A 21,562-nucleotide genomic window follows, 5' to 3' on the forward strand; every position below is an offset into this window, starting at 1 on the left:
GCAGGGCGCGTCAGTTGGCTCCGACTAGTGTCTTAACAGAAATTCATCTCCTCATAGCTCTGGAGGCTGGAAGTCCAAGGTCAAGGAGTCAGCAGGGCCGGTTTCCTCTGCAGCCTCTCTCCTGGGTCCGTGGATGGCCACCTTCCTGCTGCCTCTCCAGGTGGCTGGTCCTCTGTGCCCGTGCACCCTGCCACCGGCGCCCTCACCTCTCAGAAGGTCACGGGGCAAAGAGAACTAGGGCCTGACAGCCTCTTCTATGCAGGCACCTTTCAAAGGCCCTACCTCCAAATACAGTCACATTCGGAGGTACTGGGTTTAGGGGGGGCACGCAGGGGAGACACACAATGCAGCCCTAACAGAGGCCAGGCCCACACAGCGCTGGGACACGGCCCGAAGATCACACGGTTTCAGTCCAAGTCCCCATGCGCAAGCATGCACAGACATCCAAACCCAGAGTAAGACGGGAAGGACAGATGGGATGACCCTTGTCTTCTCTGCTTCCCGGAGCTTCTGCAGCTCAGGACACTTGCCAGAGACCAACTGAGGCACGCGGTGCCTGATTTTAAAGTTCCAAAGATTTGCCTTTTGTTGTTCCTTTTTTTTTTTTTTTTTTGAAGTAGGCTCCACGACCAAAGTGGGGTTTGAACTCACAACCCTGAGATCGAGGGTTGCACACTCTACCGACTGAGCCAGCCAGGCGCCCCTCGAGTTCCAAAGATTTGGACAGACTCACGCAGTAAGCAAAGTGCTTCGCGTGTCCCCCTCACCAGCTGCAGGAAGCTGAGCACACATAGCAGGAGAGGGGATTCTACTCAGGGTTCACAAGAGGAGGCTGTCTGCAGGGGTGTGGGGAGTAGGGAGAGACTGTCCACAGGGGTGTGGAGGGGGAGGGGCTGTCCACAGGGTATGAAGATGGGAGGGGCTCTCTGCAGGGATGTGGGGGGTTGTCCACAGGGGGAGGGGAGGCTGTCAGCATTAGTGGCTGGGGAGGGCTATCTGCTGGGGTGTAGGGGGTAGGGAGGGGCTGTCCACAGGAGTGGGGAGGTGGGAGGGGCTGTCTGCAGGGATGTGGGGGGGGGTGGTGTGCGCAGGGGGTGGGGGCTGTCTATAGGAGTGGGGGGGAGGGGCTGTCTGCTGGGGTGTGGGGGGGTAGGGAGGGGCTGTCTGCAGGGGTATGGAGGGGGGGAGGGCTGCCCACAGGGGTGTGGAGGAGGGAAGGGCTGTCTGCAGGGATGTGGGGGGGTGTCCGCAGGGGGGGGAGGGGTGCTGTCTGCAGGGGTGGTGGGGGAGAGGCTGTCTGCTGGGGTGTGGGAAGGGGTAGGATCACAGAGCCAGGTGTCCAGGGGCCTGTGGCCCAGGGAGGAGGGGCAAGGTGGGCCGGGTCCTGGAAGAGGTCAGGGCTCGACAGTCACCGTGCTGGAGGGAAGCCCAGCCACCCTGAACCCGGAGGGGAGAGGGGGTGGGATTTCCACACCAGCTTCTCTCACCCCTCATCCCAAGCCAAGGGAAAAGGGAGCCTGAGCGGTGCAGTTCATAGAAGCTGGCCCCCAGACCGCGTCCCAGGAAAACCAGCTCCTCCTTGGGGCCCCCCGTGTGGTGCCATGTGCACTCGGTCACCCAGATCAGATGCCACCCGCACAGGCGTCCCTAGCACCTTGCTCCTAGCCGGCCTCCTCCCCCTCCTCCCCTTTCCAGCAGCATCCACCAGAAGGAGGCAGGGAGGCGGGCAGGAGTGAGAACCAGAGGGAGGACGGAGGGGAGCCAGCAGGCTGGGGGGGGGGTGCCCACACGCCTCCCCACCTACGCAGGTGGGAAAAGTCAAGCAAATCCAAGCCGCACCCTGACTTCTGCGGTTGCCCGTAAAAAAGCGGACAGCGCCACAACTCAGGCGGGCGTAAGTGACACCCGCCGATGGGAAAGGGGAGACACCACACGCAGGCTCTGCCCGGCCATCGCTGCTGGGAGTTGATATTTATGGTTTAGATAAAGCTTCCGACCGCCCGGCGCTATCCTGGGGCTGCTCCGGGAGAGGCGCTTATTAAACAAGGCAGCCCGCACATCTTCCAGAAGGCCGGGCGTCCGAACAGGCTGGCGGATGAACCAACGAATGCCTCTTTCCTGGGCGTCTATGCTATTCCAAGACACCCACGAACTCAGCTCATCGATGAGCAGTTTCTCTTGAATGGAACCAGCCCCACCCCCCCTTACAGGGCACCCGAATTCTCACAGACTAGTGACTCTGAAAATTGGTGGAGAAGTTAGTCCGTCAAGAAAAATATTCTTGGGGCGCCTGGGTGGCTCAGTCGGTTGAGGGTCCGACTTCGGCTCAGGTCACGATCTCGCGGTCCGTGAGTTCGAGCCCCGCGTCGGGCTCTGGGCTGACGGCTCAGAGCCTGGAGCCTGCTTCCGATTCTGTGTCTCCCTCTCTCTCTGCCCCTCCCCCGCTTGCACTCGGTCCCTCTCTGTCTCTCTCAAAAATAAACATTAGAAACAGTTTTTTAAAAAAGAAAAAGAGTTTTGAGTACTCAGCCCCATGCATGTATACATCTAGGACTTACATGCTAAGAGCAAGTTTAGCAGTGGTTCAGGGCACAAGATCGGGGCCCAGACCAGCTGTTTTCAAATCCTGGCTCTGCTCACCCACCAGCTATGCCTCAGGTTCCTCATCTGTGAAATGGGGATGATGAATCCTAAACTTTCACCTTCCCTAATGTCAATCAGTAGTTCTAGCAAACTAACCAGAAGGCGCTACTTCTCTCTAGGTGGTTGGTTTTTTGTTTTTTGTTTCCTTAAGTAATTAAAATTCTTTGGAAGATTTCTACACAGGTAATAAATGGTCTCCAAGGGTTCAAAAGTGTTTATGCACATAGCAAACATACCACTTCCGGTGGCAGAAGTTAAACAATGATGGAAACATTTAAAGAGATCATCTTTGGGGGTGTGCCTGAGTGGCTCAGTCAGTTAAGCGTCTGACTCTTGATTTTGGCTCAGGTCATGATCCCAGGGTCATGCGACTGAGCCCCACATCGGGCTCCACACACAGCACGGAGTCTGCTTGGGTTTCTCTCTTTCTCTCCCCTTCTCCCCTGTTCATGTTCCCACTCTCTCTAAAAAATTAAATTAAAATAAGTAAAGATACCATCTTCAGGAGACTTCTCTCCTTAGGAGTTTCTTACGAAAAAGCCATTTCTAATGCGGTGTGAAAATATCACCTTAAAAAGGGACCTGTTTTAATTGCTTATTATTTTTTGTCAGTATCTGCTAAGTAGCAAACCACTGCCAGTCACCCTGTAATCACAATAAAAGCCAGCCAGTCTGCAACGGTGGCTTTCTGGGAAGTGAAAGCACGTAACTTTATCTTGAGAGGTCTTGATCTTTCCAACATACCAGACGGATAATGTGCTGGAGCCTGCAGAATGTTCTGCGGGCTGTCAGCAGAGAACAGGTGACGGAACAAAGGCAGTGCTCTCGGGGCCTCTGTCCCGCACCATCAAGGGGGGTGGGGGGAGGGGAGACAGGCGCCTACACACGCCTACCTGCTTTCCTAGACGCATGCTACCCTCTTTTCTCCATCTGGCTTTCCTGACTTGAAGATGTTTTGTTGTGGTTGTTGTTGTTTAGCTTATTTATTTATGTTGAGAGAGAGAGTGAGCACAAGCAGGGGAGGGGCAGAGACAGAGGGAGAGGGAGAATCCAAAGCAGGCTTGCACTGCCAGCACGGAGCCTGGTGTGGGTCTCGAACTCATGAACCGGGGAGATCACGACCTGGGCCGAAATCAAGGGTCTTAACGGACTGAGCCACCCAGGAGCCCCTCCTCACTTGAAGTTTTGAACGACAGTCCTCACTCACAGCTGCATCGCGTCCCACAGTGTAGACCAACACTTCCCTCCGGGAGTCGCCTTTCCACAAACATCCGGGTTGTCTCCAACGGTTTGCGGCTGCAGGTGACATCACCATAGCTTTGGGGGATGCTTTTCATGCCCTCCCCCCATAACCTGTGTAAACCCGCAGAAGCAAATTTGTGAGCCAAAGGGCAAATGCGTACATAATTCTGAGACATTCCCCAACCCCCCTCCATAGCCTTTGTATGATGGCGTCATATTTTGGTAGAACGTTGTCGTCACACGACTGCCTTCAAACACGCTCTGAAACTTGCTCTTCCCCATCCTTGAATGAAGTCTTGGGCAAAGGCTGCATTCTTCCAAAAGCTTTGTGGGAATTCATTCATTTTCGGGCATGATCGGCCCAGCCCTGTCTAAGGACAAAACTCAAGCTCGTCCAGTATGGTAGGCCCGCCTTAGGCTCAGAAATCCACCCTGGGGAAGGGGAGGCATGACTGGATTTACTTCTGTTTCCCCACCTGGTTCACAATAATGCCTGTGATCTCCCCAGGACTGGAGCCAAAGGAAAGGGGGGGTTGAGGGAAGAACACGTTCACCTGACTTCGCGACTGGTACATCCTGGAGGTGGCCGATGTCTACACCCTCAACCCTCATCCTGCGGGGTATTCGGTGGGTTCCTCAGAGAGCCGGGAGCTCCCCCGCCCCCATGCCCACCACAGAGAGCTCCCACCTGCCGGTGTGAGCAAAACCACCGCCAGCCAGCTGGCCACCTAGGCCCGCTCATCTCAACTCTGCCACTGTAGGGTGAGACGACTTACAACACATAACCATCATCCATATGGCTGCATTCCAATAAAACTTTACAGAAACAGGCAGATTTGGCCCATGGGCCTTAGTCTGCTCGCCCTCTCACTCCTCCTGGTGGTCCTAAGCGTCTGGCCAATAGCAGCAATAAAGACATTAAGGAGAAGACTTTTTTAGACTTGTCCTCCTCTTCTTGGGAGAGGTTAAGAAGAATGACAAATTGCATTAAGTAATTTTTTAATTTTTACCTTAGAGAGCATACAAGCAAGCGAGAGGAGCAGAGGGAGGGAGGGAGGGAGGGAGGGAGAGAGAGAGAATATCTTAAGCAGGCTCCATGCTTGGCGTGGAGCCCAAAGCACGGCTTGATCCCACAACCCTGGGATCGTGACCTGAGCTGAAATCAAGAGTCGGGACACAACCCGCTGAGCCACCCAGGGGCCCCTCAAGTATTTCTTTTTTTAATTAGTAAGCTATTTTTTTCCCAAAAACTTCTGATGGCACATCATTTGGAACATTTTTGGCTGCAAGTAAAAACCAGATTTCAAGCGGCTCAAACAAGTGGGGATTATTCTCCACGTCCAGAAGTGTCTAGAGAGAACTGGTATTAGATCAACACCTCACAGAAAACCAGCGTCAGATCTCTGCTGCTCCCCCCAAACCTGTCTCTCAAGGTCAGACGCTGGCTACCTGTTGACAGGCTTTCACCTTCATCAATGGCAGGAAGGAGCAGAAATTATAATCCCAGCCACATCCATTGTTTCGATCAGGAGAAGCTTCCCAGAAATCGTCCAGGAGACCCCAATTTACGTCCCACCGTCCACCGCTATGGGCTGAGTCACACAGGCCGCCGCAGGCCAGAGAGGAGAGGATTGGGAAGGTGTTCTGATCTGACCACCCAAGTGGAAGTATCGCTCACTGGTCAGGTAACAGGGTCACTGTCACCGCCATGTTTCAAAACCTAGGCACGCATGTAAATAACAAAAACTCACTCTATACGCGGTCCACACACACAGCCTTCCTCTTGGTCTTTTAACGCTTCCCTTTAATTGATTTACTTTAATTTTTTTTTTTAATCTTTATTTTTGAGAGAGAGAGAGAGAGAAACAGAGTGTGCGCAGGGGAGGGGCAGAGAGAGACAGGGAGACACAGAATCCAAAGCAGGCTCCAGGCCCTGAGCTCTCGGCACAGAGCCTGACACAGGGCTCAAACCCACGAACCAGGAGATCATGACCTGAGCCCGATTCGGACGCTCAACCGACTGAGCCCCCCAGGCGCCCCTACGTGATTTACTTTTTTAAAGTAGGCTCCATGCCCAGCGTGGGGCTTGAACTCCCAACCCTGAGACCGTGAGTCACATGCTCTACCGACTGAGCCAGGCACTCCCAACACTTGCCTTTTAAATATGAACAGTCAGCCACTAATCCCCGGACATCTGAGGAAAGAAAGTCTGTGGCGTGTGACACAGACCAGACCAGGCCCCTAAGGGCAGGATTCAGGGGCAGCAGAGAAAAGGCAGGAAGCGGGAAGAAAATTTCCAAAAAAAAAAAAAAAATCGCAAGTAATTTCCTCAGAGAAATAGCAGATATGCAGTTTTGGAACAAGAATAAAGTACAAGCATGAAACGGAACATTCAGAGGAACAAGAAAGCGCTCTCGAAAGTGAAAGTGAAGGTGGCAGCCGAGAATCTGCCATAGAAGCAAAGACCAAGGGATGGGGACAGGAGACCGAACCAGAAGTTCAACATCTGGGCAACTCTTTTTGGTCCCCCCAAAAAGAGAGCGGACATTTTAACTAGAAAATCCCTCAGAACTGAACATCCTGAGCTTCTAGACCGAAAAGACGGCGTGCCCAACATTAAAAAACCAACCAACCAACCAACAAAAACAGCCATTCGAAGGCACACTGCCATGAAATTTCAGACAACCAGACCTCAGAACGCCGCTTTTCCGGTATCTCCCTTAGCTCACTATCTCACACTTGGTTCGCTTACAACGAATCAGACACCAGAGTGCCGGGGGGGGGTGGGGGGGGGGTGGGGCTCAGTCGGTTGACGGTCCAACTTCGGCTCAGGTCATGATCTCACGGTGCGTGGGTTCGAGCTCCGAGTCGGGCTCTGTGCTGACAGCTCGGAGCTTGGAGCCCTGCCTCCGAGTCTGTGTCTCCCTCTCTCTCTGCCCCTCCCCTGCTCGTGCTCTGTCCCTCTCTCTCTCTCTGTCCAAAATAAATAAACATTCAAAGAAAGAAAAACAGAGAATCACAAACCACAGCTGCAACAGCGTCCGTGTGGAAGGCAAGGTGACCCTGCAGGTTGCGGAGGGATGCTGTCTGTCCGGCTGGAGGGGCCAGAACGGCTGGGTCTGTATTCACTCCTGGGGCGGGGGGCAGGGGGGACCTGAGGTGGGGCCGGCCCCCAGGCAGCCACAGGAAATGTGTGCCGCTGACTGGGAGCCCCACGCACGGCACTGGCAGAGCTGGGGTGGAGCGTGAGGCTGAGATCGGAGGCTGGGCAGGCCCCCGCCTCCCTGGAGGCCTGAACACAAACACTAGGATGTTTCACTTGTCCGGCCAGCGGCATGGCTCACAAACCCAGGACTGGGATGAACAGGTCCCCTAGTGAGTGAGCTAGTGAGTGAGCCAGCGAGGCACCAGCTCAGAGGTGGAGGGGAAGGTGGGGATGGTCTCCGCCCTCTATAAAGAGCCCAGCTCGAGGCCTGCAACCCCACCCACCCAAAGACCACCAGTCTCTCCCATTTGGGTGGGGCAGATGGGGTCACAGAAACTACCAGGTCCCACGCAGGGGTAAGGGGCCAAAATGCACATATGTCTACAGACTTTAGGGCGACAGAACATATCTTAGGTATTTCTGAAATGAGCGTACATTCAAGGACTGGTGTCAGACAGGGTGCCTGGGTGGCTCAGTGGAGCCCAACTCTTGATTTCAGCTCGGGTCATGAGCTCCCAGTTTGTGGGTTCGAGCCCCGCGTCGGGCTCTGCACTGGCAGCGCGCAGCCTGCTTGGGATTCTCTCTCTGCCCCTCCCCTGCTTGCCCGCCTCCCCCACCCCTCAAAATAAATAAATAAACTTAAAAAAAAAAAAGAAAAGAGAAAAGAATTGGTGGTGGGGCACCCGGGTGGCTCAGTTGGTTAAGAGTCTGACTTCAGCTCAGGTCATGATCTCACCGTTCATGAGTTCAAGCCCCGCGTCAGGCCCTGTTCTGAAAAGCTCAGAGCCTGGAGCCTGCTTTGGAATCTGTGTCTCCCTCTCTCTCTGCCCCTTCTCTGCTCGAGCTCTGTCTCTGTCTCTCAACACTGAATAAACGTTAAGAAAAAATTTTTTAATTGGTGTTATATACGCTATACGTGCACAGCTGGATGATAAATCGTTAGGCTTCGGTAAGCTTGTGGATTTCACGAGAGTGTCAGGGTGTCTGGGACCTGACCCTGTCCTGTACCCCTTGCTTCACTGCCTTCAGACATCGCAAGGCACCTGGCACGCAAAAGTGTTGAAGTCTCGGGTTCAGAGCACTCGACCTTCAAAGGAGGTTTTGTGGTTGTTTTTAACCTCAAAACATCATCTCCCTTTGCCCTCCCCCCCACCAAGCATTCTCCCTTGCTCAGTGCCCACACATCACATCCTCCTCTTCTGGAAAAAAGTTCAAAGTACGCGTCTCAATGAGAAGCACACTCTGGACTGACTCACAGAGGCTTCCGTGAGTTAGATTCTAGAGCGCTTTAGGAAGTTAGGATTTTAAAGCAGCGTTTCCAAACTGCTTTGTGAAAGGCCGAAATGATGCCCTCAAGTACATTCACTGACGGAACCGTATTCCTTCTTTCCTTGCCCAGATATTGGCCTAACCGGTGCCAGCCACAGCTCCAGTGGGAGGGCTGCAGCAGCCGCAGCAAACCCCGTGCTGAGCCAACAGTTCCGTGCATCTGACCCTCAAAGCCCCAAGTGCGCGGCCCCTGTGACCGCCTGGAGGCCTGCTCTAACCAGCTGTAGGACCACAAATGCCAAAGGTTAGCCGTTAGTTCGCCCACTCTGGAGCAGCCTTGGGCACACACCTGCAGGAGCAGGGGTGGGGGTGGGGGAGCCCAGCGCCCTTGCCCTTCACCTGGGACCCCCAGTCCGTTGGGCATCCTCTCAGAGACCCTCAGGGGGCTCGTGTACCGCTGCCCACACCTGCAACCTCTGCCCGCACACTCCCCTTCCCTTCTCCCCTCCCCCACCCTCTACACATGAATCCCGGGACCACCTGCCAAATACAGCACCCATCCACACGCTTAGCTCCATCTGTCCCTGGGGAACCTGACCGAAGGCACTGTTAGAAAACAAGCAACGGTCGTCTGGCGTCCCACCTCCCTTGGGCATGCTGAGCGTCATTTTGCTTTCTTTTTTTAAATTTTTTTTTCTAAGTTTTATTTATTTATTTTGAGGGAGAGCATACAAGCAGGGGAGGGGCAGAGGGAGAGAGAGAGAGGGAGGAGAGGGGGGGATCCCAAGCAGGCTCCGTGCTGTCAGCGCAGAGCCGTTCGCGGGGCTCCCCGCGAACCGTGAGATCATGACCTGCGCTGAAATCAAGAATCGGACCCGTAACTGACCAAGCCACCGAGGCGCCCCCGTAATTTTCTTTTTTAATTCAGAAATTCCTGGCTAACCATGGTTAGCTCGCCCCACCCACTCTTCACTCCCTACGCACACACACACGCACACGCACGCACGCATACACACACACACACACACACACACACACACACACACACACACACTGCCTCTCTAAGGACTCTGTTCTAATAAAATCTAACCCCAAAGCGCAATTTTAAAATAGAGGAAAGACAGGGGTGCCTGGGTGGCTCAGTCGATTAAGTGCTGGACTTCGGCTCAGGTCATGATCTCACAGTTCGTGGGTTCGAGCCCCGCGTCAGGCTCTGACAGCTCGGAGCCTGGAGTCTGCTTCGGATTCTGTGTCTCCCTCTCTCTCTGCCCCACCCCCACTCATGCTCTGTCTGTCTCTCTCTCAAAAATAAACCAACATTAAAAAAATTTAAAAAAAGGGGCGCCTGGGTGGCTCAGTCGGTTGAGCGGCCGACTTCGACTCAGGTCATGATCTCGCAGTCTGTGAGTTCGAGCCCCGCGTCGGGCTCTGTGCTGACAGCTCGGAGCCTGGAGCCTGTTTCAGATTCTGTGTCCCTTTCTCTTTGACCCTCCCCCGTTCATGCTCTGTCTCTGTCTCAAAAATAAATAAACGTTAAAAAAATTAAAAAAAAAATTAAAAAAAGAAAATAGAGGAAAGATGAGCTACTCCCAAGGCCGATGCATCCGTCGGCAGCACCCAGGGCCCACGTGCATTCGCGGTGAGGGACCCTGCCCAGTGCACAGCCCTTGCCTTCGCCTGCCTGGCCTCACCTGGTTCCCTCCACGTCTTCCCACGCTGCTGGCCGCAGCCAAACTGCACTCCCCGCCCCCGCCCCCCCAGAGAACAGGGCCTGGCACACAGCAGTCACTCAATAAATGTGCCCAAGGAGGAGACCCGCAGTGCTGGAACAAGACAGGGCTTTGAAGATCAGGGGAGGTCCACGGGCGTCACGAGCAGCCACTGTTGGCGCGTGCCCACAGCAGATGCTTCTCGTGGGCATTCTCCCCTCACTGCTCCCGGGCCGGCGCGGGTGGCAGGCCAAGTTACCAGGATTTCTCACCCTTGGCATCGGTGACAGTTCAGACCAGACCATCATCTGCCATGGGGAGCCGTCCCGTGCCTCCCTTGCAGGATGTTCAACAGCGTCCCTGGCTTCCACTGGATGCCCGTGGCAACACCCAAGTTGTAACAACCAAAAAACATCTCAAGACAGTGCCCAATGTCCCCGAGAAGGCACAACATCCTGGGATAGAAAACCTCTGGGTTAGACCTATTTGCTGCCAGGTGTAAAAGCTCTCTTCCCACCCCCACTGGAGAGGGGCTGGGAAGCACAGAAACCAGCACCACCATATTCCCTTTCCACTTTAGCAAAAATAACCACCGTCCCACTAAAGGGAGGGACAGCAAAACAAAATCAGTGGCTGGAACCACTTCTAATAACTTCTGACTTGCCCCGCGTCTTACAGAGCAAGCTTTCTGGAACTCGTGTATCAGTGAGAAGTCTGGCCTCCCCAGACTGCCCGATCCACAAGCCCAACAGTTAGGGCTGATCGGCAACGAGGTAGCCACAGGATGGGAGAGGAAGCCTTGAAACAGACATCAGCCCAACCAGGAAACCGGATGTCTGCTGCACCCAGGAACTGAAAAAGGAGCGCTTGTATTTACGTACTTTTTAATTTCCATTTTGTTCTCCTACTAACTCATTTTTATCGCTTTACAAATTATTGCCCCGTGACAGACTGAAAAGTTAAAAAGGACACCGTCAGCACACGCGCCGTGAGAGCACGGTCCCTGGAGAAAACGCTCTCCTCGTTTCCAACCTGCCAAACACAGGAGGCTTCTGGAAGGCAGTCTGCTTGAGGTTGCTGAACCCGCAGAGGAGACACTGACCAAATAACATTTAGGAAGATGAAAAAAGCGACTCATTCCAGGTTCCACGCAGACAACCACCACGCAGAGGAGAAGCTGGCCTCTGTCCCGCTCGCAAACAGCGTCCCCGGGCTGGGGCCGAGTGCCTACTTAAGGGGGACCAGGGGAACGGGGCAAAATGCAGAGGACTCAACCATGACACGGGGGCTGGGTCCTGGGAAACTACTTCGACCCAGCCCTACCAGGCACTCTTAGTCCCTCCCGGCCAGCTGTGACCTGTGACCCGTGCCCTCCCCTCCCCCCAGGGTGCGGAGCCAGATTCTGCTTTTTAACAGATGCCCGGGTGACTGCACACAGCTGAATATTAGAGCTTTCGCGAGCGCTCAGAACTGAAACAGATTGTAAACGTTGCGTGTTAGAGCCTCTGAAGGGATCTCAAGTCACCAGGTCGAATTTACAGATGAAGAAACTGAGGCTCTGAGAGGTTCTCCCACACCAGCACTTGGCAAGCAGCACCTCTACGGTCAGCACCCAAACACCTGCTTCCCAAATGACTGCACAGCTCCTGCCGGCTCCCCAGCGGCCTGTCTGGCTGAAAAAAGCTTATGGTTTCCGGGCGCGGCCTGATGTAGTGGAAAGGGCTCTGGATGCCCACGGAGGCTTCTGGAATCCACACCTACCTTCCCCGAGGAGCGTGTCTTCTCACCAGGGTCCTGGCTGTCCTAACCTCTCTGCTCCCGGGAAAACTTTTTGATTCGGTACCTTCCCCCGTTTTCCTCCACGGCACCACTTTCTGAGGGCCTGGCTTGTGGGCTGACTTTTTGTTTGTTTCTGGGGTGGGTTGCAGGGCTGGCAAACTGAAGCAGTCCCCCCACATACCGCCAATAAGGCCACTTATTCAGCGCGCGTGCGCTTTGGAGGCGCTCCTGGCACCGGGGAGCGCGAGCCTGGCCTTAGCGAGGCCAGGTATAAATCGTGGTGCTGGAAGGAGAGAAGTTTCCCACCGCCCTTTACGGCTCCCTGGAATGATGAAGCTGGCCCAGGGCAGCACCGTTTTACTCTTCAGACAGTGCTCTCTATCTTCCTAAAACGGCAGTGCTGAGATTGTGTATTACCAGGTACAGGTATATGACGTGCCATATAATAAAGATCCCAAAACGTCCAACCTGTGACCGGTGCTGGCTGGTGTGCACAAACTGATAAACAAACCTCCTAGTTGAGTGTCTTGAATGTGGTCACACCAGCAAGCCAGGAGCATTTTGTCCTCTTTGGGGATCCCAGGGGCGAAAAAAGCTACCGAACAGCAATGGGCAAAAAATAAATAAATAAATAAATAAATAATCAAATCGTCCGTTTGGGCCAGAAGAGGACCCCCAAGGGGTGGCCAATCCAGCCATGCATCACACACCAGTTCTCCACGGCTCAGGAAAGGAGCTCAGGATACCGGCACACACCCTTACTCATACTCTACCTGTAAATACGGGTAGACGTAAATACACACGATGTCACAGAAGCTAAGCGGGGCCATCCACCTGCCTCACAGCCATTCTGTTTCCAGGTAGTATCCACGGTCACTAGCATACGATGAGCCCCGGTCAACATCGAACCCAGGCTGGGCAAGCAGAACAGAGTGAGCGGAGGAATCCATGGCATATGGCAATGGAGCCAAGTGTGAGCAGAGGCCTCACTGCTGGTCATACAAGGAGGCTCTTGGGTTGGAGACAGAAGTGCCCATCGTTGTGAGAAGGGAGAGGATTCATTGTTAGAAATACCGACCCCCGGGTGGCTCAGTCGGTTAAGCATCTTCTGACTCTTGATTTCTGCTCGGGTCATGATCTCACGGTTTGTGAGTTCAAGCCCTGCATTGGGTTTGGCACTGACAGTGTAGAACCTGCTTGGGATTCTCTCTCTCACTCTCTCACTGCCCCTTGCCCAGTCTCTCTCTTATCTCTCTAAATAAATAAACTTAAAAATTTTTTTAAAGAAATACCAAATAAACGCCATGCTGTCTAGTTAAATAGTAGGTTTATAACCTATTGGAAATATGTACAACCCCCCTTCCCCACAATGGAGTCCCAAACCCTTAGACATTTCACTTCTGGTTCTTCTTCCCCCCTCTGTCTCACGGGCTTATTTTCGGGGGCTTTGCAATGAGCATGCACCAAAGAACAAAGGGAGGAGGGACTGAAAGTCTCTGTGTCACCTCAGGGAATGTACGTTTGTTCCAACCAGACCACTTTTGGCTTTCCGTGGGCATAGGCGACTTCCCGGTAAGGCTGTAACCACCCCCCACCCCCCCACCCCCCGTAGTGCTCAGCCAATGAGGAACCAGGGAGGGCCTCACCTCTGTAGTGCTCAGCCAATGAGGAACCAGGGGAGGGACTTGCACGCGAGGAGATAAATTGTCTGCTGTAACTGCCCTGAGTGTGCCTGTCCATCAGACACCTGTTCTTGCAAGAACGTTGATTAAAGCCTCGCTTCACTGTGCTTGAGTCTCCGCATCCCTCCTTTTTTTTTTTTTTTTTTTTTTTTTTTTCAACGTTTTTTATTTATTTTTGGGACAGAGAGAGACAGAGCATGAACGGGGGAGAGGCAGAGAGAGAGGGAGACGCAGAATCGGAAACAGGCTCCAGGCTCCGAGCCATCAGCCCAGAGCCCGACGCGGGGCTCGAACTCACGGACCGCGAGATCGTGACCTGGCTGAAGTCGGACGCTTAACCGACTGCGCCACCCAGGCGCCCCTCCGCATCCCTCCTTTGATTGGGTCGGTGGGCTTATTTCTAACATCATCGCAATGGACGCACCAGCTACTCCTGCTGCACTCTGCCTGGGGCTGGGGCAAAAGTCAGCGCCCACCAACCCCCACGCTCAGCCTAGGTGGACCCCGAAACCCGGGCCAAAGGCTTGACCTGCTCATACCGTGTCTGTGATATAAAATAAACCCAAGGGCTGCCAGGCGCCACAGGGAAGGGAAAAAGCCACCGCCTTGAAACTCCTGTCCTCGGGTTCAACACAGCATGGACTACCACCGTGGAGAAATCACTCATCTCGCCAGCTAACCTTAAACCTCCCCTTTTCAAGTTTTAGTTAGGAGACGCCAGCAATCATTCCAGGAAGAAGCAGGAAGCCCAAAGGAGGTTAAGCCCACCTATCTGCAACAAAGGAAGTCAGAAGTTGAGAAAGGGCTAGATATGACAGGTAGGAGTACTACAAGTGAAAGGTGTGTATTCTGTATCTAATATGTTCAATAAAGACGGGTGACACATGCCTTATAGTCTTTAAAACATGAAATACAAGCTTTCAAGCCTTTTACATCTTTGTTGTTCCCAACATGAGTATTTCTTAGTCATAGGTATTTAAAATACCAGCGATCCGAGCTTACACAAATGGACTTTGCTCAAGTTAGGCAATGATTCTGGCAACTCGAGAATTTGTGCAACGTGACAAGAAATGTTTAAAAAATATGTTGAGTCCTGGGGCACCTGGGTGGCTCAGTCAGTTGGGCCTCAGACTTCGGCTCAGGTCATGATCTCATAGTTCCAGAGTTCGAGCCCCGCGTCGGGCTCTGTGCTGGCAGCTCAGAGCCCAGAGTCTGCTTCGGATTCTGTGACTCCCTCTCTCTCTGCCCCTGCCCCGCTTACACTCTGTCTCTCTCTCAAAAATAAATGAACATTTAAAAATAAATAAATACATAAAAATAAAATTATTGGCAACTGAAACATGGGATAGAATGAAAGAAAATACACAGAATGACAAACTCAGAATGAACTTCTGGATTAAAACTCGTGTCCCGCTGGGGCGCCTGGGTGGCTCAGTCGGTTTCCCCCACAAAAATTATGTAGAAATCCTAACCCCTGGCGCCTGTCTTTACAGATGTGAAGACACTAAGATGAGGTCAGACCGGATCAGGGTGAACCCTAATGCGATGACCGGTGTCATTCTAAGAAGCAGCAAATTTGGACACAGAGACATACACGGCGGGGGATTTCCTGTGAAGACGGAGGCAGAGGCTGGCTGCTGGGGGAGGCAGGAGAGGGAACGGGATCCTGGCGACACCTTGATTCCGGATGGCCGCCCTCCAGAGCAGTGAGCGAATGTATTTCTGTTGTTTAAAGTCACCTAGTTTGCGGCCATTTGTCACAGCAGCTGCAGGAAACTAAGAACTCAAAAAGATCGCCAACCGATAAGAGCAGGGCAGCACAGGGCGGCCGATCGCCTGTCCTCGGTCACGAGTGTGTGATGCCACAGCGTCCTGGAGGCTCCCCGCAAAACCCAGGTATTTTTTTTGAAAGTCCAGATGCAAAAGAGGGGTAGTGGCCCGGGGAGCTGGGCAGACCCCACGGATCGATACCCCAGCTGGGCCTCTCACCAGTGGGACCACGGACAGATTGCTGGGCCTCTCGGGATCTCGCTCTCTCCATCTGAAAACTACTAAGTCAAGTCACTTACCCGCCCTTCGCAGGGCTGTTTGCAGGATTAGAGGAGGTGACCTGTGCAGAATGCTTAGCGTGGGGCCCAACATCCAGTGAGCCTGAAATAAAGGTTGGCTATTAATATTAACAGTTGCTAGCGACTTCTCAGACGGTCCCTCTAAGGTGCTTTGCGCAGATGTCTCGGCCTGGCCTTTCCATCTTCCGCAGGAGGACTTGGATCATAACTCTTTCTCTAGAGCTCAGGAGCTGGCACCTTTCACTCACAGAAGCTGGTGGGAACCTAGCCTTGACTTTCTTGTTCTTTTAACCCCAGACACGTCATTGTCCGTAATATTTACCATCTCATTGTGTTCCAGCAAATGTATTCTCGGGGGACGCCGGGGCGGCTCAGTGGGTTAAGCGTCCGACTCTTCATTTCGGCTCAGGTCATGATCTCCCGGTTTGTGGGTTTGAACCCCGCATCAGGCTCTATGCTGACAGCTCAGAGCCTGCTTGGATTTCTGTCTCTCTCTCGCTCTCTCTCTTTGCCCTATTCTCTGCACGCACAAACACATGCTCTCTCTCTCTCTCTCCCTAAAAAATAAACATTAAAAAAAACAACAACACTTATTCTCGGTGCCCATCCCTTTTTCCAGCCTTGCCTGCAGTGAGGCTTAATGTAATTCAGGGACACTGGATTGCTTGTTCTAAAAAAGACAAACTCCTAAATTGCATATCCTTGGCACATATTTTCAATCCAAAGTCTTCCAAACAATTGTGTACTAAGAAGTGATAAGCCAACATGCCGTGATTAAAATGGGAGTCCCCAAAATAATTTTGTAGCTCTTTACATTCGAATGGTTAAGTATGAAGATCGTATTTCTGTCTGTTTCATCCCTATTGGTGGAGAGAGGACAGAACAATCCTTCAACAGAAACCCCGGAGGCCTTTTGAGGCCATTACCAGGTACAGAGCTGCAGACCCCCTAGCATCTCCAGTGGGTTTATCGTGTCAGCATGGAAGCCTTTTTTTTGTTTAAATAATGGAAATTGCTATAATTATCATCATTTTAGCATGCCATTATTATTAATACGACCAAACCGTATGGTTCAAGCAGAGGCGGGTTCTCTACTGTTCAAACGAGGTCACATGATGGTATCCAACACCTGGCCCGCATCCCCATGCCCATGTGGTCCTGCTCTCCCATGGGCTTCGGGGCAGATGCCCGTGATGTCTTGAAGAGTGTCAGGCAGAACGACAGACCCCCCCCCCTCCAGTTCTTGATTAAGGCATGCGGGGACCGAGCACGTGTGCGCGTGTCCAACAGTTGGCTCTCCCTTGGGAGAGCAGGGACCTGCGTGGCTCTGGTTCCTGTTGACCTGTGGCTCTCCCCCAGGCACACCTGGGTCCAACTCTTCATCATGTCGCCCTGAAGGAAGGGAAAGGACGAAGGGGCCGCGGGGGTTGGAGTCCCTCTTTGGTCACGTTATTAAGTCCCTGACACCTTGGGGTTTAAGGTCCAGGGAGCTCTGGCTGGACAGGGAGGGTACTTGGAGGCCAAATTTTTCTTTTTAAAGGGAAACGGAGGGGTGCCTGGGTGCCTCTGTCTGTTGAGCGTCTGGCTCTTGCTTTTTCGGCTCAGGTCAGGATCTCACAGTTTGTGAGTCTGAGCCCCAAGTTGGGCTCTGTGCTGACAGCACAGAGCCCTCTTGGGATTCTCTCTGTCTCTCTCTCTCTCTCTCTCTCTCTCTCTCTCTCTCTCTGTCTCTCTCTCTCTGTCTCTCTCTCTCTCTCTCTCTCTCTCTCCCTCTTTGCCCCTCCCCTGCTCTCTCTCAAAAATAAACAAACTTTAAAAAGGGAAAAGTAAAATAAAGGAGGCGGGAAGGAAAGGGAGCAGGTAGGCAGGGGCCCAGTGGTTCGGAACTCAGCTTCTGGACTCCAGCCACCTGGGCCCGATTTCTGGCTCTCTTTCTTGTCCCGTCCCCTGGGCCAGCCATTCAACTTCCTCAGGTTTGTTGTCCCATCCCCTAAATGGGCATCAGAACTGGGAGGTGGTTGTGAGAACCCCCAAGGAGAGCACCCGTGAGACACGCAGCAGGCTGCTTGCCACGAGGGGAGCCCTCCGAACGATCTGCGACTGTTACTTCTCCAAAAATTCTTGGTTATTTAATGCTTGAATTTACAATTTCATTTTTCTCTCCACCTAAGCAAGTTTTATTTTAGGCTTAGGAGAATCAGCAGAGAATAAATGCATAACTCTTGGCCATTAATAGAGCAGGAAACCTCACTCCAAGTTCAGAAGTCACCCCAGGGCCTGCTGCAAACACCCTGCTGGTGGCCAGAGACATTTCGGGAGGAGACAGGGAAGAAATGAATCCCAGTGCACTTGTCACTAACACCTATAGTAGGCATTTGGAAAGATCGTACACACGGATGTTGCTATAAAACAGCTTATTACTAAATCAGGCCAAGAAGGAGGAACAGAATATTTCATTCCCCGTCAAATGTAAAAATTAAATCTGGATTGTTAAAAACAGCCTTCCCTGGAAACATGCTAATCTTTAACTGAGACATAACCTTGAATGAACTACTCCCTTGGCCAAGGTAAGGATACAAACACGAGGCATTCAATACATTCCTGTTATTTAAACTTCATCATTTTAAAGTAAAGGTCACTGGGGCGCCTGGCTGGCTCAGCCTGTAGAGCATGCGACTCTTGATCTCGGGGTTGTGAGTGCAAGGCTCACGTTGGACCCAGAGCTTACTTAAAAAAATAATAAAATAAAGGAAAGGTCACTGCATTAATTAATAAAGAAAAGCTATCATTTATGAAAGTTTTTGTTGTGAGAGCCCCAGAGAAAAGTTTTTTTTGTTTTTTTTTTTTTTAAGCTTTTCTTGAGACTTTTTTTTCCCCCATCCCCTTTCTAGTCCCCGGAGGCAGACTTCAAACCCCCTTTTATCACAGCACCCAAACTGCCCTCATCTTTTCTTCAGTACAAAGAATTCCTTTCCACTCAAAAAATTAACAGGAGCTCTTGCCCTCAAGGCACACATTCCCAAGGGGAGAGTCATTTCCGGTCCCAAAACATCATCCTTAGGCCACAAAAGAGGTTGATCGTCAATATCTTGAGAAATCTTGGGAAGGCAGAAAAGTACAAAGTTCCCACTACCAGCTGGAGTATTCACGTGGTGGCTTTGACCAGCACCAGCCTCTGCGGTCAAGTTAAGCTTCCTCAGCTGACTCCTTCCCCCTCCTCCCTCCCCACCATCCACCCCGGGAGCCACCACTTAGACGAAAGGCAAAAAGCAGAGTCAAAGTTTTGAGCTGAACACATTTCTGAAGGGTTTTGTTTTTTTTTTTTTTTAAACTAATTAAGCAAGTATAGAAGTTATTCTGCAGAGTTTCTTTTTTTAAAAGAATTAGCATGGCGCATCTTTCCTCTTCAGAAAAGTCTTGAATAATTTAATTAGAATTACACCCAAGTCATGAGTATGTTCTATTTATGGGGGAATCATAGCTGAATTAAAACCCAAATGACAACGTTAAAAATAAAAATAAAGTATCTTGAGACTGTACTCAATTGATAAGAAAAACCTGACTTCACATCACACTTGGATTAGGTAATGTGTTAGGAGGAGGAGAGCCAACTCGACTCCTGAAATTTTCCTGTTCTTCAGATTACCGAGCCTGGGGCCACTGGGTTCTCGTTACAAAATTAAAAAAAAAAAAAAAAAAAAAAAAGTGCTAATAAATGAAAATCAGATTAAGAGAAAAAGAATGCCGCTCGGTTTTATTTTTATTTTGTCCTCGGGAGGCCACTCGGTCCCCGGCAGCCTGGCTCAGCCCCCGTTTGCTCCGCAGGCGCCGGACTGCGTTTTCATACATTCGGCAGCCACGTGTGCGGCCGCCGGGCTCGGTGCAGAGAGGCTGGGCGGCCGGACCGGCGAGAGCACGCCAACGCGCCAACTCCGGGAGAGGGACGCGGCCACGCGGCCCCCTCCGCCGGGCGCACGCACACAGCCTTCTCCCCGGGCGCTGCGCCGCCGGGGCCGGCCACGGGCTCCCGTGGCCATGAGACAGCATGGGGGTGGGGGGATCGTGGGGAGCAGAAGAGGAACCCGAAGCGAGCCCCTTGGCGGCCTCGGCATCGCGCCCGAGGCCCACGGCGCCGGCTGCCCGCTCGCCAGGAGGGCTGCCCCTTAGAGGCGCTCGCCGCCCGGCGGCTCGGGGCGGAGGACGCACAAGTTCTGAAACACTCGCGCACGCCCTCGGCAGCGCCCCGGGGCAGGACGCCCGGCCGCCCCGCGTCCCCAGGGCGCGCGCCCCGCTCCCGGCCCGGCGGGGGCCCCTCGGCGTCCCGCCCCGCCCCCCAGCTCTGCCCTGCCGGCGTGTGGTCGGGGGCGACGCTAAGCCGCGCGCGGGCACCGCCGGGCGCCCCCCGCCCCACCCCCCCCCACGGGCCCCCCGGGAAACCCGCGGCTGCAGCCTGGGGGACCGCAGGGGCGGTGGGGAGCGGGCGAGCGCCCACCAACCTACCTTCTGCGGGGGGGTCCCGATCAGCATCTCCAGGTAGTAGCCGCGGCCGGAGTCCCCCTGCAGGTTGTCCACCATGGCCAAGAAGTTGGCCGCGCCGCCGGCGGGCTCCAGGGCGAGCGCCAGGCCGTCGGCTCGGGGCGCGGCGCGGGGCGCGGCGGGGGTCCCGGGCCCGGGGGTGGGCGCGGCCACGCGGAGGGGCAGCGTGAGGGGTGCGGGGGCCGGCGCCGGGGCTGCGCGCAGGAGCCAGTGGGCCAGCAGCGGCAGCAGCAGCGCCCGGGCCTGCGCGCCCATGCCCGCGGCGGGGCCCGGGGGGCGCGCGCGGCCCGGCCCGTCCCGTCCGGCGGTGGCGGCGGCGGCGGCGGCGGCTCGGAGGTTCGGCGCGGGGCTGCGGGCAGGGCCGGGCGCGCACGGGGCGGGCGGGCGGCGGCGGCGGCGGCGGCGGCTGGGAGGAGCACCGCGGGAGGAGGACTGCAGGAGCGGGAGGAGGCGCCGGAGCCGGAGCCGCCCCAGCCCGCGCCGCCAACTTGAGCAAGTTGGTCGCCGCTGCCCCCTCTGGCGGGCGGCGGCTGCCCCGCAGGGGCCGGGCCCCTCCCCCGCGGCCAAGGTCACGGCGGAGTGCGGGGTCCGCGGGAGCGCCCCGGACGCGCCCCGCCCGCCCTCGCTCGTCTCGGGCCGCGCCTCTTCCCCGGGAAACTCGAGTCCCGAATTTCCTCGGAACGCGCCCCGCTGCTACGGCCAACGGATGTGACGAGGCTCATCTGATACCAGGGGGAAAGTTTCGGGAACCCTTAAAGGGGCAGCAAGGGCCTGAACTGGCCCCGGGACCCCGCGCGCGAGGGGGCCCCGCAGGGGCGGGGGGGGGTGAGTGGAGGGTCAGAGAGGAGAGTGGGGAATTGTCAAAGAGCCGCGAGCGTCACCAGGAGTCAGCGCCTCCCCTCGCCAAGTTCCTCCCCGCAGCACTTCAGCCCGGCGGAGTCTGGCTGCCTCTCTGGGCATTTTCCGTGCGCTGAACACCCACCCCCATCCCCACCCCCATGCCTGCTCACTCCCGCTTCCTTGTCCCCACTCCGGCCCCCCGGCAGATTTGGAAGAAATCTGAGTGGAGGCGGGGGTGGGGGAGGCAGGGAGGACGCGAGAGCTTTGGAGACTTCTCCCTAGGAATCTTGGGGGTGGAGGGGATGGGGCTTGGATGCCTCTGCTGGCTGCCCGAGCCTCGGCTCCCCCTGGCGCCCACCGTCACCGCCCGGGAGGTGGTGTCCGCTTCTGGCTTTGGGCTTGGGCTTCTCCGCCCCACGCTTGTCCGTAATGCAGATGGGAAGCTGGCGGGAGCTGCTCCCTCACCTCCCCCAGGACTCCCTCAGTCCACCAAGCGAGTTGCAGTCACGATGCAAAAATCAGGGCCGCCAAAGCTGCACGTTGCCTTTCAACCCTCCGCTTCCCCCTCCGCCAGCTCCCGGCGGATTA

The 21,562-nt window shown here is 54.4% G+C and overlaps 1 protein-coding gene across 7 annotated transcripts in view; it reads right to left on the minus strand.

The window, feature by feature from the left end:
- The window catches only part of BACE2 (beta-secretase 2), a 94,301-nt gene extending 73,912 nt beyond the window's left edge, over window positions 1-20,389 (minus strand). For 6 of the 7 annotated variants that reach the window (XR_006222150.1, XM_042998938.1, XM_042998937.1 and 3 more), the window contains exon 1: window positions 20,099-20,389. Coding sequence is in view for 6 of the 7 variants with exons in the window: in XM_042998938.1 (XP_042854872.1) it covers window positions 20,099-20,389 (291 nt within the window). In the remaining variant the exon portion in view is untranslated. Of the gene's footprint in view, window positions 1-3,850; window positions 3,992-20,098 lie in introns of those variants that run through there. The other variant, XM_042998941.1, reaches the window with a different exon arrangement.
- Between the last annotated feature and the right edge of the window lie 1,173 nt (window positions 20,390-21,562).

This window comes from Panthera tigris, chromosome C2 (genome assembly GCF_018350195.1).
Source record: "Panthera tigris isolate Pti1 chromosome C2, P.tigris_Pti1_mat1.1, whole genome shotgun sequence".
Classification (NCBI taxonomy): domain Eukaryota; kingdom Metazoa; phylum Chordata; class Mammalia; order Carnivora; family Felidae; genus Panthera; species Panthera tigris.